Source organism: Nicotiana sylvestris, chromosome 12 (assembly GCF_000393655.2).
Source record: "Nicotiana sylvestris chromosome 12, ASM39365v2, whole genome shotgun sequence".
In the NCBI taxonomy this organism is placed as follows: domain Eukaryota; kingdom Viridiplantae; phylum Streptophyta; class Magnoliopsida; order Solanales; family Solanaceae; genus Nicotiana; species Nicotiana sylvestris.
In genome coordinates, this window is record NC_091068.1 from 65,292,635 (window position 1) to 65,308,114 (window position 15,480).

General features: G+C 43.1%; 1 protein-coding gene across 1 annotated transcript; it reads right to left on the reverse strand.

Annotated features, from left to right (window-relative positions):
- Nucleotides 1–339: 339 nt before the first annotated feature.
- LOC138883153 (uncharacterized) lies at nucleotides 340–951 on the reverse strand. Its single transcript, XM_070163814.1, has 2 exons — nucleotides 631–951; nucleotides 340–546 (listed from the first exon to the last, which is right to left on the reverse strand). Exons 1-2 carry the CDS (start codon nucleotides 949–951, stop codon nucleotides 340–342), a joined length of 528 nt encoding a protein of 175 aa, XP_070019915.1.
- Nucleotides 952–15,480: the final 14,529 nt, after the last annotated feature.

Genomic DNA, 15,480 nt, shown 5'->3' on the forward strand with positions numbered 1-15,480 from the left:
ACACCATGTGGAGATCTTTCTTTTCATCCCTGTATTGTTCCACCATCCTACTAATAAGGTGGATATCTTCTATGTAGATCACCCTGGGATGAACCCGAACTGGTTGTCTGAAATAGACATCATCCTTCGCACTCTTATTTCTACCACTCTCTCCCAGACTTTCATGGTATGAATCAGTAATTTGATACCCATATAGTTGTTATAGCTCTGGATATCGCCTTTGTTCTTATACAACGGAACCATTGTACTCCACCTCCACTCTTCAAGCATCCTATTAGTCTTGAATATAACATTAAACAACCCAGTAAGCCATTCCAAGCTTGCTCTACCTACACACCTTCAAAGTTCAACCGGAATTTCGTCTGGCTCGGTAGCTCTGCCTCTTCTCATATTACGTATTGCCTCCATGACCTCATCGACCTCAATGTCCCTACAATAACTTAATTCATGGGGACTGTCGGCATTTCTCAATTCACCTAGTATAATATCATGATCACCTTTTTCATTTAGAAGTTTATGAAAGTAGGTCTGCCGTCTTCTCTTAATCTGGTCATCCCCCATCAAAACTTTGTCGTCATCATCTTTTATGCACCTCACTTGGTCCAGATCCCGAGCCGTCCTCTCTCTCACCCTAGCTAGTCGGAATAACTTCTTCTCCCCGTCTTTGTTCCGTAGTTCCTCATACAGACGAGCAAAAGTTGTCATTTTATCTTCCGTTACTGCCATCTTCGCCTCCTTCCTAGCTACCTTATACCTCTCACTGTTCACTCTCTTTTCCTCCTCACCAGTGCTCCCTACTAACCGCAGGTAAGCCACCTTCTTTGCTTCCACTTTACCTTGGACAACTGCATTCCACCACCAATCTCCTATGTGGCCACCGGTGCTGCCCGAAGATATCCCTAACACTTTTCTCACCGCCTTCCTTATATTGTCCGCCGTTGTCGACCACATAGTGTTTACGTCCCCACTACTTCTCCAAGCTCCCACTGCCGATAACCTTCCTTCCAACTCCTGAGCTTTATCCTTAGTCAAGGCGCCCCATCTAATCCTCGGGAGACCTCATACTGACCTCTTCTTCCTCCTTATCATAATACCAATATCCATCACTACAAGTCTATGTTGCGTTGCAAGGGTCTCACCTGGGATAAACTTGCAATCCTCGCACAACCTTCTATCGCATCTCCTGAGGAGGAGACAGTCAATCTGAGTCTTCGCCACCGAACTTTGGTAAGTAACCAAATGCTCTTCCCGCTTCGGAAAACTTGAGTTCGCAATCACTAGATCGAATGCCTTGGCAAAGTCCAACAGCGAAGTGCCCCCTCATTTTTGTTCCCCGAAACCAAAGCCGCCATGAACCTCAGTATAACTACCTGCAGACGACCCAATATGACCATTGAAATCCCCTCCTATGAATAACCTCTCGGAAGGCGGAATACTACAAACGATGTCTTCCAACCCCTCCCAAAAGCGCCTTTTAATCTCCTCTTCCAAGCCTGTTTGCGGCGCGTACGCGCTAACTACATTTAAAGTACACTCACCCACCACCAATTTAATAGTCATTAGTCTATCATTCACCCATTTGATCTCTACCACCAACTCTCTAAGATGGCTATCTACCAAGATACCCACTCCATTCTTACCCCTTAGGACATTTAAAGTACACTCACTCTATTTTGGCAACAAATATGTTTGAGAATTGTATTAGTATTTTTGCACTTAGATTTTTATCATTCAGACTTTCAGTAGATCAGTATGTGTTAGTTTATCTTCCGCATTTAATATGTTATGATATTACATGTTGATTCAGCCAGTCAGTTGGTTCGTTCGGTCACATGTAGTCAGGCACTGAGTGTCGTGTTACGTCCAGGCCTAGGTTTGGGGCGTGACACTCATGGTTTGTACTACTAGTCCTTGGGAAATTGTATAAAATTCAGTTATCTCATCTTTGACTCATATCAGTATTATTATATTATATTTTATTATTAGTGGGCTTACCTAGCGGGTGGGATTAGATGTCATCACGACGGTTTGAATTTTGGGGTCTGGTATCACTACCCCCCCCCTCCAAGAATATTATTCAGACACTAAGTGGATAAGAGGAAGGCACTGGAGGCAATTTCGGAAAGAAGTTGCAGCAACTATACTTGGTGATATGGTCTATTACACCTGGTAAGCCAGAAACTGCAGGATCTTTAGATAATTTAGTTTGACCACTGAATTTTGTGGTGGACAGATTCGAAGGAACTTCACGCAAGGATCGGCATGCGATCAAGTTCAAGGAAGGCAAGAAAATGCCAAACGTTAGTTAATCGATTTTGTAGTTAGGTCAAGTGTATAGTAGGATTTTTGTTTTGTTTTTGTGTCCTGGGGTCTAGTAGTACTGATTATATTTATACTAGATGCCCTTTGTCACACCACCTTTTTGCGCGCCCGCCCCAAGGGATAGATGCGCGAGGGAGTTTTTCCAATTTAAGTGACAATATTCGAAATGGGATTATTTATTTAATTCAGAGTCGCCACTTGGGAAAGGTTTAGCTTTTGGTGTCCCAAGTCACCGGTTTATCTTGAATCCCAAATCGAGGAAATTTTCGACTCTTCCAAATGAAGTCTGCGAACCAGAAATTCTAAGTAAGGAATTCTGTTGACCCGAGGGAAGGTGTTAGGCACCCTCGGATCCCGTGGTTCTAGCACGGTCACTTAAATTGTTATAATGGCTAAATATCTGATTTAAATACATGTTATGACTTGCGTGCTCCCATTAAGTTTAAACCGCTTTTATCATTATCATTTATTTTTATAGAATTGCAACGTCGTGAAGATGCGTCTCGAACCACGTCACAATCAATGCACCCGTGATCGTCAACACATCTTGACTTCGCTGAGATTTGGATTTGGGTCACATCAATGTGCACCTGAATTTGAGAATATATTTTAACTTAAAGTCGCGCCTAAAGAGTCTAAACGCGTTATTATCTTTGGGGAAGGTAGTGGAATTCTCTAAACAGTCCCTCCCAAATTCTAAGTATTTATCGTGATCAATTATTGAGGACCCCACAGTTTGTGCATTTTATTTGGCGAGGCTCATCTCATTTTTATGAAAGGATAAGCCTATAGCGACTACATTTTTCCTATTCTATTTGTCTCTAAGAAAAAATGAAAGAGAGGAAAATACACGCTAATTAAATTACATGCTTGATCAATTCTGGATTCCTGTTAATTATCTGATTAGTTATTTACAAGGCGGGGATTGTTTCGTGCCTTGTTCCATGAGTGAACATGCTGTTATTTTTCTAAAGGAGATTACATACAAGATTAAGGGAAATGCTAGACTTATGCCAAATGTTCTTCAAGTTCGAATTTAAACTAACTTATTCGGGCTTGATTAACGGAATCAATTACTTATTGCATTTTCGCCCAAACTAGAAGCAAACTGATTGGCATGTTTGAAACAAAAATAGAGGTGAGATTTAGCTATTGATATACTAAACACCTATGCATTCCATATCATACAAATGGCTAAATAAACAAGATCACAATATTTAAACAAACTATGTTTCAACTGAGTACAAGCTAACCCAAAGTATTTTTTTTTTGTTTGAGCTACTAAAATTACACGATCCTAACAACATTTATAAAGCCGTGAGTACAACCACCACTGATTAAACTCCTTTGCATCTTTCATTCCGTACTCATTGTTACTGTTACATCAGTGTGAGATTCAAAATGTGTACCTGGATGTTGAATACAACAGAAGAAAAGAATACAGAGAAGTCAGCAGCAGCAGCAACAAGAGTGGCAGCAACAACAACAAATACAGCAGCAGTGGCAGCAACAAAATAGTAGCAACAAAGAATGGTAGAATCAAACCCCGATGGACAAACCAGAAACAACCCAATGAAACAATACCCAGTGACCAAACAATCACACTCAGCAGACTCGGTTAGGACTAGGGGATACTAATGTCGTTCAGACAGACAGAAATAAGTGAATCCTGACACAATAAAGGAAACAGTTTTCTGATTTTTCAAACACTCAAGGAAGGACCCTAAGCTGGACAGAACAAATGGCAGATTAATGCTGATTACCAAACATAAAATAAGGGTGAGGCAAAATAGGATTTCACTTCAATGAAACATCCTGAGTTTTTTTTTCTCTTTTTGATTTTTAGAAATATATCTTTTCTGATTTTTTTAGAACTATTTTTGATTTTCAGAACTATTTCCTTTCTTGAACTCCCCACTCTCTCTTTTCTGATCTTCCTCTGATTGAATCCCCCTTAACTAATGGAAACTCTCCTCTATTTATAGCCTAGCATCATACCATCTACTAGCCTGTTAAACAATTCAAACTCCCCATCCCCCCTCTTGTTTTCCACTCACAACCATAAAGAAAGCCCTTCCCCATCAGATTCCCCCTGACAGCCCTATCTTTAAAATATTAAAAGTAGTTTCCATTTTATTAAACTAAAACAAGGGTATGGGCAGCCTGAATATGCCCTGACAGCACATGCTGTCAAGTTAATTTTAATCTCTTAAAGGCTTTAATGCACATGCTGTCCACAAGTGCATATGCCATCAATTCAGACTTAACCCTGAACTGCAGCTACAACCCAATCCTTAAATGTTTTCTGATTTAGCTAACAGACTAATACATAGTGACAATAAACAACTAAGCTGATTCACAATGCTTCAGTAAATCAAATTAAATAGCATGAGTCGAATTACTATCATTCCAACTGAAACTAATTGACGACATATATCGAATCGACTACGCGAATCACAACACATACAATCGAAGCCAATGATCAGAATCCAACAGTATTAACATGTGATTCAAATTGTACTGACCAAACCAAGGTTGCCCTGGAAACTAATTAATCGACCAAATTCAATTTCAGTCGATTGTATAGTTTACACACATACACACGATCAGTAAATGAAGAAAGACTCGACCTAATACAGAGGTCCCGGCAAGGTGGACAGAACAGTTGACACAAAACAAATCAACTACCATTTAGGCACATGTGAACAGACATTTAACTATAACAACAAAATGAACTGACAAGAAAAAAAAAAGCAGAAATACCTTAAAGGTTTGAGAAAAAAAAATCAGAAGACCCTATCTCGGATTTGAATCGACCTTTCTTGGGGTTGAACGGACTTTAATCGAAGTGTTCTCAACTGATAACACTTCGATTAAGGTCCATTAGACCCTAATCTTCTGGTTCAAACGGACAAAAATCGGACTCAGGACTTCTAGGGTTCCTAAAGTAGATTTGGGATTCAGGTTTTCCTGGTTGGATTCGGACCAAACCAAGCCTGGTTTGGTCATGAGGGAGGTCAGGGGAGTTCCTGTCATGGATTTTGGGTGGTTTGGCATAGGTGGAGGCCCGGCTCGAATCTTTAAATGAAGATTCGAGACGGGGGGGAAGATTCGAGACCTAAGGTCAGCAGATCTGTGTTCAGGGGGTCGAGGTGATCCTAGGGTGTTAAGATGGTGGTCACCGGCGTCCTTGCCGCCGGATTTATGGTGAGGGGAAAGGGGGGCGGCGCTAGGGTTCTAAAGGGTTTGGGTCTGGTGAGGACGACCTAAGGGCAGGGGGGGTTTGGCTTAGGGCGCGGGGTGAAGGGGAGAGGTTTATATACGGGGTGAGTGATCTGATATTGGCCGTTGGATCGCCAATGATCAACGGCTGTGATCTTTCTACTGAAGGGAACGGCGTCGTTTGGTCTCATGCTGGGAATGGATCAAGCCGGGTTTCATTGGGTCGGGTCAGGTAACGGGTAAAGGAGATGGGACGAGGGCCGTCAGATCAACCTAGTTTGAACGGCTGAGATGGGTTGTCCTTGAAACGACGTAGTTTTGGTGTCAAACTACGTCGTTTGGTGGCCTGGGAGATGGGTCGTTTGGACCGGTTGCCTTGGGCTGCTTTTGGGCCTCAAATTTAAAGAAAACAGTCCCAATCCGATTTTTAAACCAATTTGCACTCTTTTTCTTTTATTTTCTAATTTAAAACCAATACCTAATTAAAGTGAAATTAAACACCCATTAATTAGCACTTAACACAATTATCACCCACATATTAAAATATTTAACTAGGTAAAATCACACCATGGTGACAAATAGAATCAAAGATGCATATTTTTGTGATTTTTCTTTTAATAACCGAATTATGGTTTAATTACACACGACATATATTTTTTGTATTTTCGTTTGATAAGACTAAATAAGAATGGACAAAACCACAAATAACTACCAAAAATGTCACGTAAATTCCAAAAATTGTACAGCAAGACCATTTGTTATTATTTTTTATTTCTTTTTGGAGTGATTTTTGCGTCAACAAAAATCACGTGCTCACATCTGCCCCTCTTTGTCCGAAAACACGAATAGTTTTCGTGCAAAGATAAAGTGAGCGGATATGAGCGATTTTTGCCTGTTGGAATACTCCGTGTGAAGCATATTTTGAAAGATTTGACCGAATCTTCGCCTCAAAGATTTCCTACATATCCTGGGCTAAACAGGAATCAGGTCAATGTAGTTCGGGAAACTTTGGTAGCTGGGACTACCATGGGATTCGCAATGCTTTCCGTTACTGTTGTTGCTGTTGCCACTACTGCTTACCGACCGCCTTATTACAACCAAAGGAAATTGAAACTGAACTAACTATTTATGCCTGTCAACTGCTAGTTACAAGATTCCTATCTATAATTCTTTTGCAACTTGATCTTGTGTCTTAGCTGATTCTGCTTGTAGACTTCGATCCGAATCTTGATGCTTGCAAGTTGTAGGCGCCCGTTTATTTCTGCGATATTGAGTGAGACGGGATTGGCAGAACTCGGGACCTTGATCAAATTTGGAGCGATCCGCCCTTTGTTTGTTCCAATATCTCGGAACATCTTCTTTTTGTCCTTTTCTTCTTTTCTTTATTCTGGATTGAGACTCATCCCGTAGGTTGTCTCGATCCATGCGCCTCGAGGTCAGACCTGCTGAGACAAACAAAACAAACGAACGAAATTTTTCTACCCCGGTTTTACTAGGAAAATTTCATGAATTAATCGCCATAACAACTTACAGAATTGATGAGGGGATTGGAAAACTCTAGTCTACAAAACACAACTCAGGGATTGGAGTCCTAATGTCGTCATAAGGTAAAAACGCTCAGTTCAGGGATTGGGGCCCTAATGCTGGCTAATAGAAAAATGCTCAGTTTAGGGTTGGAGCCCTAATGTTGGCTAACAGAAAAAATTGCTCAGTTCAGGGTTGGAGCCCTAATGCTGGCTAAATGAAAAATGCTCAGTTCAGGGTTGGAGCCCTAATGCTGGCCAAATAGAAAAACGCTCAGTTCAGGGTTGGAGCCCTAATGCTGGCTAATGGAAAAAATGCTCAGTTCAGGGTTGAAGCCCTAATGCTGGCTAACGGAAAAATGCTCAGTCCAGGGTTGGAGCCCTAATGCTGGCTAACAGAAAAATGCTCAGTTCAGGGTTGGAGCCCTAATGCTGGCTAAATGGAAGATGCTCAGTTCAGGGTTGGAGCCCTAATGCTGGCTAACAGAAAAATGCTCAGTTCAGGGTTGAAGCCCTAATGCTGGCTAATAGAAAAATGCTCAGTTCAGGGTTGGAGCCCTAATGCTGGCTAAATGGAAAAATGCTCAGTTCAGGGTTGGAGCCCTAATGCTGGCTAACAAAAAAATGCTCTGTTCAGGGTTGGAGCCCTAATGCTGGTTAACAGAAAAATGCTCAGTTCAGGGTTGGAGCCCTAATGCTGGTTAACAGAAAAATGCTCAGTTCAGGGTTAGAGCCCTAATGCTGGCTAACAGAAAAATGCTCAGTTCAGGGTTGGAGCCCTAATGCTGGCTAAATGGAAAAATGCTCAGTTCAGGGTTGGAGCCCTAATGCTGGCTAAATGAAAAATGCTCAGTTCAGGGTTGGAGCCCTAATGCTGGCCAACAGAAAAATGCTCTGTTCAGGGTTGGAGCCCTAATGCTGGTTAACAGAAAAATGCTCAGTTCAGGGTTGGAGCCCTAATGCTGGTTAACAGAAAAATGCTCAGTTCAGGGTTAGAGCCCTAATGCTGGCTAACAGAAAAATGCTCAGTTCAGGGTTGGAGCCCTAATGCTGGCTAAATGGAAAAATGCTCAGTTCAGGGTTGGAGCCCTAATGTTGGCTAACAGAAAAATGCTCAGTTCAGGGTTGGAGCCCTAATGCTGGCTAACAGAAAAATGCTCAGTTCAGGGTTGGAGCCTTAATGCTGGCTAAATGGAAAAATGCTCAGTTCAGGGTTAGAGCCCTAATGCTGGCTAACAGAAAAATGCTCAGTTCAGGGTTGGAGCCCTAATGCTGGCTAACAGAAAAATGCTCAGTTCAGGGTTGGAGCCCTAATGCTGGCTAAATGGAAAATGCTCAGTTCAGGGTTGGAGCCCTAATGCTGGCTAACAGAAAAATGCTCAGTTCAGGGTTGGAGCAACTTCCCTTTTGAGTAGATTTCTTTGCCGAGTCGTTTCTTGCACTCATGTATTTCTTTTCTTTTTGGGTGGCAACCTGCTTCTTGTACGGTTGCTCTGGGTCACACCTGTTTTAATTTCCAAACAAAGAACAATTGTCAGTTCGGCAATGGCGGTTGATTCGGTGACCTTGATTGTTCCAGTTGCTTTGTCGCGTCCTTATTTCTATTGAGAAACTCTGTCATTGATTGGATTCACAGGAGAAACCCTTTGGACTACTCAGACTCGCGTTTCCAGATTTTGTGATGATTTGCCTTGTAAGGCTTTGGTTTTTCCATCCCGTTCTGTTTGGGGATTTCAGTGGGGATTTTTATTGGGGAGACTCTGTGGGGATTTGTACAAGGGGAGGCTCTGTGGGGATTTATCTAAAGGGAACTCTGTGGGGATTTTTACAAAGCAGACTCGCTGGGGATTTGCTGGGGCAGACTCTTTGGGGAATTTTTACAAAGGGAGGCTCTGTGGGGATTTTTACAAAGAGAGGCCCTGTGGGGATTTTTACAAAGGGAAACCCTGTGGGGATTTGTCTCTCGCTCTTTTTTTTTATGTGTGTGGCTCTACTTCGAATGCAGCCAACATCATGATCCATCGGGTTTGGACAAACGTACTACTGAAGCGGGGTATTTACTTCTTACGAAACGGAATTCCGTGAAACCGGTCCTGCCACCTATTCTTTCCGGTATATCTGGTACTTGGAGTTAAAAATGGAAGGGATTCAAAGAAAAGTAAAACGAAGAACGGAGAAAGCAAATTTTAGAAGAGAAGTGTCCCTTTCGGGACAAGAAGGACTTATCTGATGGAAACATGCTGACTTTAAATTGACATGACATGCTTTTTGGACTGGACTCCTGACCTTCAATGAACTTGCATTTCCTCATGAACCAAAATGGATCTATGTTTCTAAACCGGTGGAACTTTGCCGAGACTTCCTGAGGTGGAGTCATCCTTTCGGCCGACAGCGCCCTTTGCGGGTTTTCGCTAGTTGACCTCTCTCATTTCTCTTCTTGTTGTCGCTTGATAGCACTCTTTGCGAGTTTTTACTAAACAAGCTCTCTCATTTTGGTTTCTCTACTCCCGTCGCCTCGCGGTGCCCGAAGGTTTTCACTGACAAGACTCTCTCGTTTTATTTCTCTCAATTCTGAATGTACCGGCCTCCAATCGTGATATCTCTTGGCTCCTCTACCTTTGGTAATTGATCCGAAGAACTTGTGCTTGGTAAAAAATGGTAGATGAAACTACTACTTCTAAGCCATTTGGTGTGCCCCGGTTTCAATTTCAGGGTAAATGGGATTTTATTTTTGGTGTGACTGAACCTCAGGGAGAGGCTGCCTACGTATCCTTTCGGAATCAAGTCAGATGTAGTTCAGGGTCAATCAATGTTTTTTTTTCTTTTTTTTTCTTTCTTTTTTTTCTTTTTTCTTTTTTTTCTTTTTTTTTTTGATAGGTAGCCACAGAAATGTAACCGACTCAAAGGGCTTGTAGAGAGAGTCGATAGTGTTTGGGGTAGTGGGAATAAAACCTTCATTATCTCAAATGTGTCAGGACCGCTGGAGTATGACTCAGACATATTACCTTTTGACTGCATCCGCATTCACTGCTGTTTCAGGATCATTTCCTTCGATATCACCCAGATACAACGCTCCTCTCGGCAATATCTTCCTGATGATGTATGGGCCTTTCTAATTTGGAGCAAATTTTCCTTTCGCTTCCTGGTGATGTGGCAGAATGCGCCTCAATACCAGTTGACCCACTTCAAAATTCCTGGGTCGGACTTTCTTGTTGTAAGCACGGGCCATTCTTCGTTGGTACAATTGCCCGTGACAAACCGCAGCCATTCGTTTCTCGTCGATCAAAGTCAACAGCTCCAATCGAGTCTTAACCCACTCGCTATCTTCAACTTCTGCTTCGACAATGGTTCGGAGCGAAGGAATTTCTACCTCTGCTGGTATCACAGCCTCGGTCCCATAAACCAAAAGATAAGGGGTTTCTCCTACTGACGTGCGTACCGTAGTGCGATATCCCAACAATGCAAAGGATAATTGTTCATGCCACTGTCGGGAACTCTGGATCGTCTTCCTCAAAATCTTCTTGATGTTCTTGTTTGCTGCTTCCACAGCGCCATTGGCCTTGGGCCGATAAGGAGTGGAATTCCTATGCGTTATTTTGAACTGTTCGCATACATCCCCTATCAAGTGACTATTCAGGTTTGCCGCGTTATCTGTGATGATAGTCGCAGGAATACCAAAACGACAAATAAGATTTGAATGCACAAAATCCACTACAGCCTTTTAGTGACTGACTTGAGAGTGACAGCTTCCACCCATTTTGTGAAGTAGTCGATAGCAATCAATATAAATCAGTGTCCATTTGAGGCCTTCGGCTCGATCGGACCAATGACGTCCATGCCCCAGGCAACAAATGGCCAAAGCGCAGACATGGGATGCAATTCCGTGGGAGGTGCATGAATCAAAAAACCGTGCACCTGACACTGATGACACTTTCGAACGAAGCTGAAACAGTCCTTTTCCATGGTCATCCAGTAATAACCTGCTCGAAGGATTTTCTTTGCCAAAACATACCCGTTCATGTGGGGCCCGCACACTCCTGCGTGTACTTCGTGCATGATCCTTCCCGCCTCCTCGGCGTCAACACATCTTAGCAGATTGAGGTCCGGGGTCCTTTTAAACAATACCTCGCCGCTCAAAAAGAAACCTCCTGCATGCCGCCTGATAGTCCTCTTCTGATCTCCGGTAGCATGTTCGGGGTATTCTTGTGTCTTTAAGAACCTCTTGATATCATGGTACCATGGCGGTGTACTCGATCCTGCCTCGATTGCGTTGCAGTAACCGTGTCTTTCCCTGATTTGGATTTCCAAGGGATCGACGTGGGAGTTGCCTGGGTAGGGTAACATTGAAGCTAAGGTAGCAAGTGCATCCGCTAGTTTGTTGTGACACCGTAGGATGTACCTGAACTCTATTGACTTGAAACGCTTGCCGAGGTCCTCCACGTGCTGTCGGTAAGGAATAAGCTTGACATCCCGAGTTTCCCATTCACTTTGGGCTTGCCGGATAATCAGGTCAGAATCTCCCATAATCAATAAATCTTCAACATCCTGATCGATCACCATATGCATGCCCATGATGCAGGCTTCATATTCAGCTGTATTGTTCGTGCAAAAGAAGCGCAGTCTAGCTGTAGCAGGATAATGCTGACCAGAGGGCGAGATCAAAATTGTCCTGATTCCTATACCTTTGGCGTTTACGGCCCCATCAAAGAACATCTTCCAAACATGAGCATCTTCCGAGACTACTTCTACGGTGTTTATTTCTTCATCCGGAAAATAAGTACTCAACGGTTGGTATTCTTCATCAACCGGGTTTTCAGCCAAATGATCGACTAACGCCTGGGCTTTCATTGCCGTGCGGGTGACATAGACTATGTCAAATTCAGTAAGCAAGATTTGCCACTTGGCCAGTCTTCCAGTAGGCATTGGTTTCTGAAATATATACTTCAAAGGATCCAGCCTGCTTATGAGGTAAGTAGTGTGAGCTTGGAGATAATGTCTCAACTTTTGAGCAACCCACGTTAAAGCACAACATGTTCTTTCCAGCAGAGTGTACTTGGCCTCGTAGCCGGTGAATTTCTTGCTCAAGTAGTAGATTGCTTGTTCCTTCTTTCCGGTTATGTCATGTTGCCCGAGGATGCAACCGAAAGAATTTTCCAAGACTGTCAGATACAAGAACAGTGGTCTCTCTGGCTCTGGCGGGACCAAAACTGGGGGATTTGAAAGATATTCTTTGATTTTGTCAAAAGCTTCTTGACACTCAGCCGTCCATTTGATCGCTGCATCTTTCCTCAATAGTTTAAATATGGGCTCACACGTGCTAGTCAGCTGGGTAATGAATCGGCTGATATAGTTTAACCTGCCCAACAGACTCATCACGTCTTTCTTCGTTCTTGGGGGAGGTAGATCTCTGATAGATTTTATCTTTGTTCGATCTAATTCGATACCTCTCCTTCTTACTATGAAACCCAAAAGCTTGCCCGATGGGACTCCGAAAGCGCATTTGACTAGGTTTAGCTTCAAGTCATACTTCCTCAGTCTCTCGAAGAATTTCCTCAAGTCTTGGATATGATTGTCCCGCGTCCTGGACTTGACTATCACGTCGTCCATATACACCTCTATTTATTGATGCATCATGTCATGAAAAATGGCAGTCATGGCCCTCATGTAAGTTGCCCCAGCATTCTTCAGACCAAATGGCATAACCTGATAACAGTAAATGCCCCAAGGTGTAGTGAAGGCAGTCTTCTCGGCGTCTTCTTCATCCATCAACACCTGATGATACCCAGCGTAACAATCTACGAAAGACTGTATCTCATGTTTGGCGCAATTGTCAACAAGGATGTGGATGTTGGGCAATGGGAAATTGTCTTTGGGACTCGCCCTATTCAAGTCTCGATAATCCACACATACCTGAGTCTTCCCATCTTTTTTCGGCACTGGAACTACGTTTGCCAACCATGTGGTGTACTGGACTACCCGAATTACTCCCGTTTTCAGCTGCTTGGTGATCTCTTCTTTAATTTTGTCACTGACATCAGTTTTGAACTTTGTTTGCTTTTGTTGAACTGGAGGACAGTCAGGGTGAATTGGCAATTTATGAACCACTAGATCAACACCTAATCCTGGCATGTCATCGTATGACCAAGCAAACACATCTTTAAATTCAAAAAGGAGTTAAATTATCGCGTCTCGCATTTTCTCGTCCGTGTGAATGCTTATTTTGGTCTCTCAGATTTCTTCAAGAGTTCCCAAATTAACCGGTTTAGTGTCATTCAGATTTGGCTTAGGTATATTCTCAAAGTGTTCAAATTCTCGGTTTATTTCCCTAAAAGCCTCTTCTTCGTCATATTCTGATTCTTGGTTCATTATTTCACAATTAAATAGATCGTTGTGATCTGGGCGTGAAGTCCGCAAGCATGTCATATTATTTAAAGCCGCATTATTACAACTGAAAGAAAAGATAAAGGAAAAATAACAAAAATCAGAACAAAGGAAAAATGAAAAAACATTAATTTTTATTTTCTTGGAATTTGGAAGATAACAATGTTTATAACTCAGGAATTCAAAACAACAATTGAAGGGAAAAACATCCAAGTTATATCCTGGGGATAACTCGTGATATAGGAAGGGTGGCAGGACAGGTCTACCCGGACTCCTGTCTAGTAGGGAATGGTGTGGCCTCCCAGTTTCGAAGCTTGGCGTTTGGTCCCACATATAGCATCTCAGCGGTGCTTGTGCCTTCTCCTAGTTGAACCATGTGAGCTTCGTAGAGCATTTCTCTCATTGCCCCACATATCTCCTCGATCTCTTCGGTCGTGAAAACCTCATCGTCTTCTTCTTCGGCGTATTTTGGTCCGACGAAAGTTTCATATAAATCCGGCAATGGTCGAGGAGTTTCCAACCCTCATTTTTCCTCTTCTTTGCCCACTCTTCATCTTTTGGAGTGGGTTGAAAACCTATCCCAAAAAGTTTCTTGGTGGAACCATTATTCCTTGCAATGTTCATCTGAGCCCTTTCCCTGGCCTGAATCCATGTCGGATCATCTCTTTAGCCACCATGATTGAGGCGTTAGACAAGAAAGGTTGGGGGCAAGGTCTTCCCTCTTCATACTGCTCTGCTAGCACAACTTCGAAAGCCTGATAAACCGTGTGCTCGCTCCCTTCCCTTGGTTCAAGATATGGGATGGATGGGTCCCGATAAATAGACTGTTTGTCTTCTCCGTAGACCACAATTTCCCGGTCTTCGTACTCAAACTTCACCATTTGGTGAAGAGTGGAAGGTACAGCCCCTGCCGCATGAATCCAAGGTCTGCCGAGGAGAAAATTGTAGGACGTATCCATGTCAAGCACCTGGAAAGTTATTTCAAACTCCACTGGTCCTATAGTCAACACCAAGTCTATTTCCCCGAGGGTGTCCCTCTTGACACCATCAAAAGCCCTTATGTAGACATTATTGTGGCAGATTTTTCCGGTCCCAATTTCCATTCTCTGTAGCGTGGAGAGAGGACAAATGTCAACACCTGAACCTCCATCCAACATTACCCGCTTGACATAGTAGTCTTCGCATTTAACTGTCAGATGTAAGGCTTTGTTGTGAGCCGCTCCCTCTGGAGGTATGTCGTTCTTGCTAAAAGAAACCTGGTTAACGGCGAAGAACCTCTTCGTCATTCGTTCCAGTTGTTCGACTGAGGTTTCAACTGGTACGTATGCTTCGTTCAGGGTCTTGAGCAAGATCTTTTGGTGTTCAGCCGACCTCATCAGTAGAGATAGCATGGACACTTGCTCGGGGCACTTGCGTAGTTGATCTACCACTTCGTAGTCTGGCATTTTCATCTTTTGGAAGAAAACATCCGCTTCTTCAACGCTTACAGGCTTCTTTGGTGGGAAGTGTCTCCGTGTGGTGTTGTTTAACTCTTGAGTGTTCGAATACCTTCCAATGAAAGTATTTTCCGGAAGTTCTCCCGTGACTTCTCTGCCTTTGTACGTAACCAACGTTCTTTGATAGTTCCACGGTACTGTGGACGGGTTTGTCATTGGCTTTTGTGGCACGCATCCGATAACCACTGGCTCATTCAGCCGAGGTGGTTGAATCGTCCCCCGGACCACATAGGCCCCTTTCGGTACGTACATTGGTTTTGCCCTTTTGACTTCGAAACTCTGCGGTTTCTCTGCTCGACCTCGTGGAACGTAAAGAACTTCATTCCTTACAGGCACCATCGTTACTGTCTTTTTCTCCACCTTCTCTTCGGGCTCGCCCTTGACAGTACTGACCTTCTTTTCCCCTTTCTCTAGCTTCGGGGTGGTTTTAGGCCTTTTCCCTGTATCGACGATGGCGATTATAGCTTTTAAAGCAGGATCAAATTCTTTGTCTTCGCAGATCATTCCAATCAGCGGCCCGTTATTGTGAGCAGGCA

Coding starts and splice junctions, on each gene's coding strand:
- LOC138883153 (XM_070163814.1), bottom strand. CDS start 951: ATGTGGTCGACAACGGCGGACAATATAAGGAAGGCGGTGAGAAAAGTG. Junction 547..630: donor AGTTATTCCGACTAGCTAGG/GTGAGAGAGAGG, acceptor GGGGATGACCAG/ATTAAGAGAAGACGGCAGAC.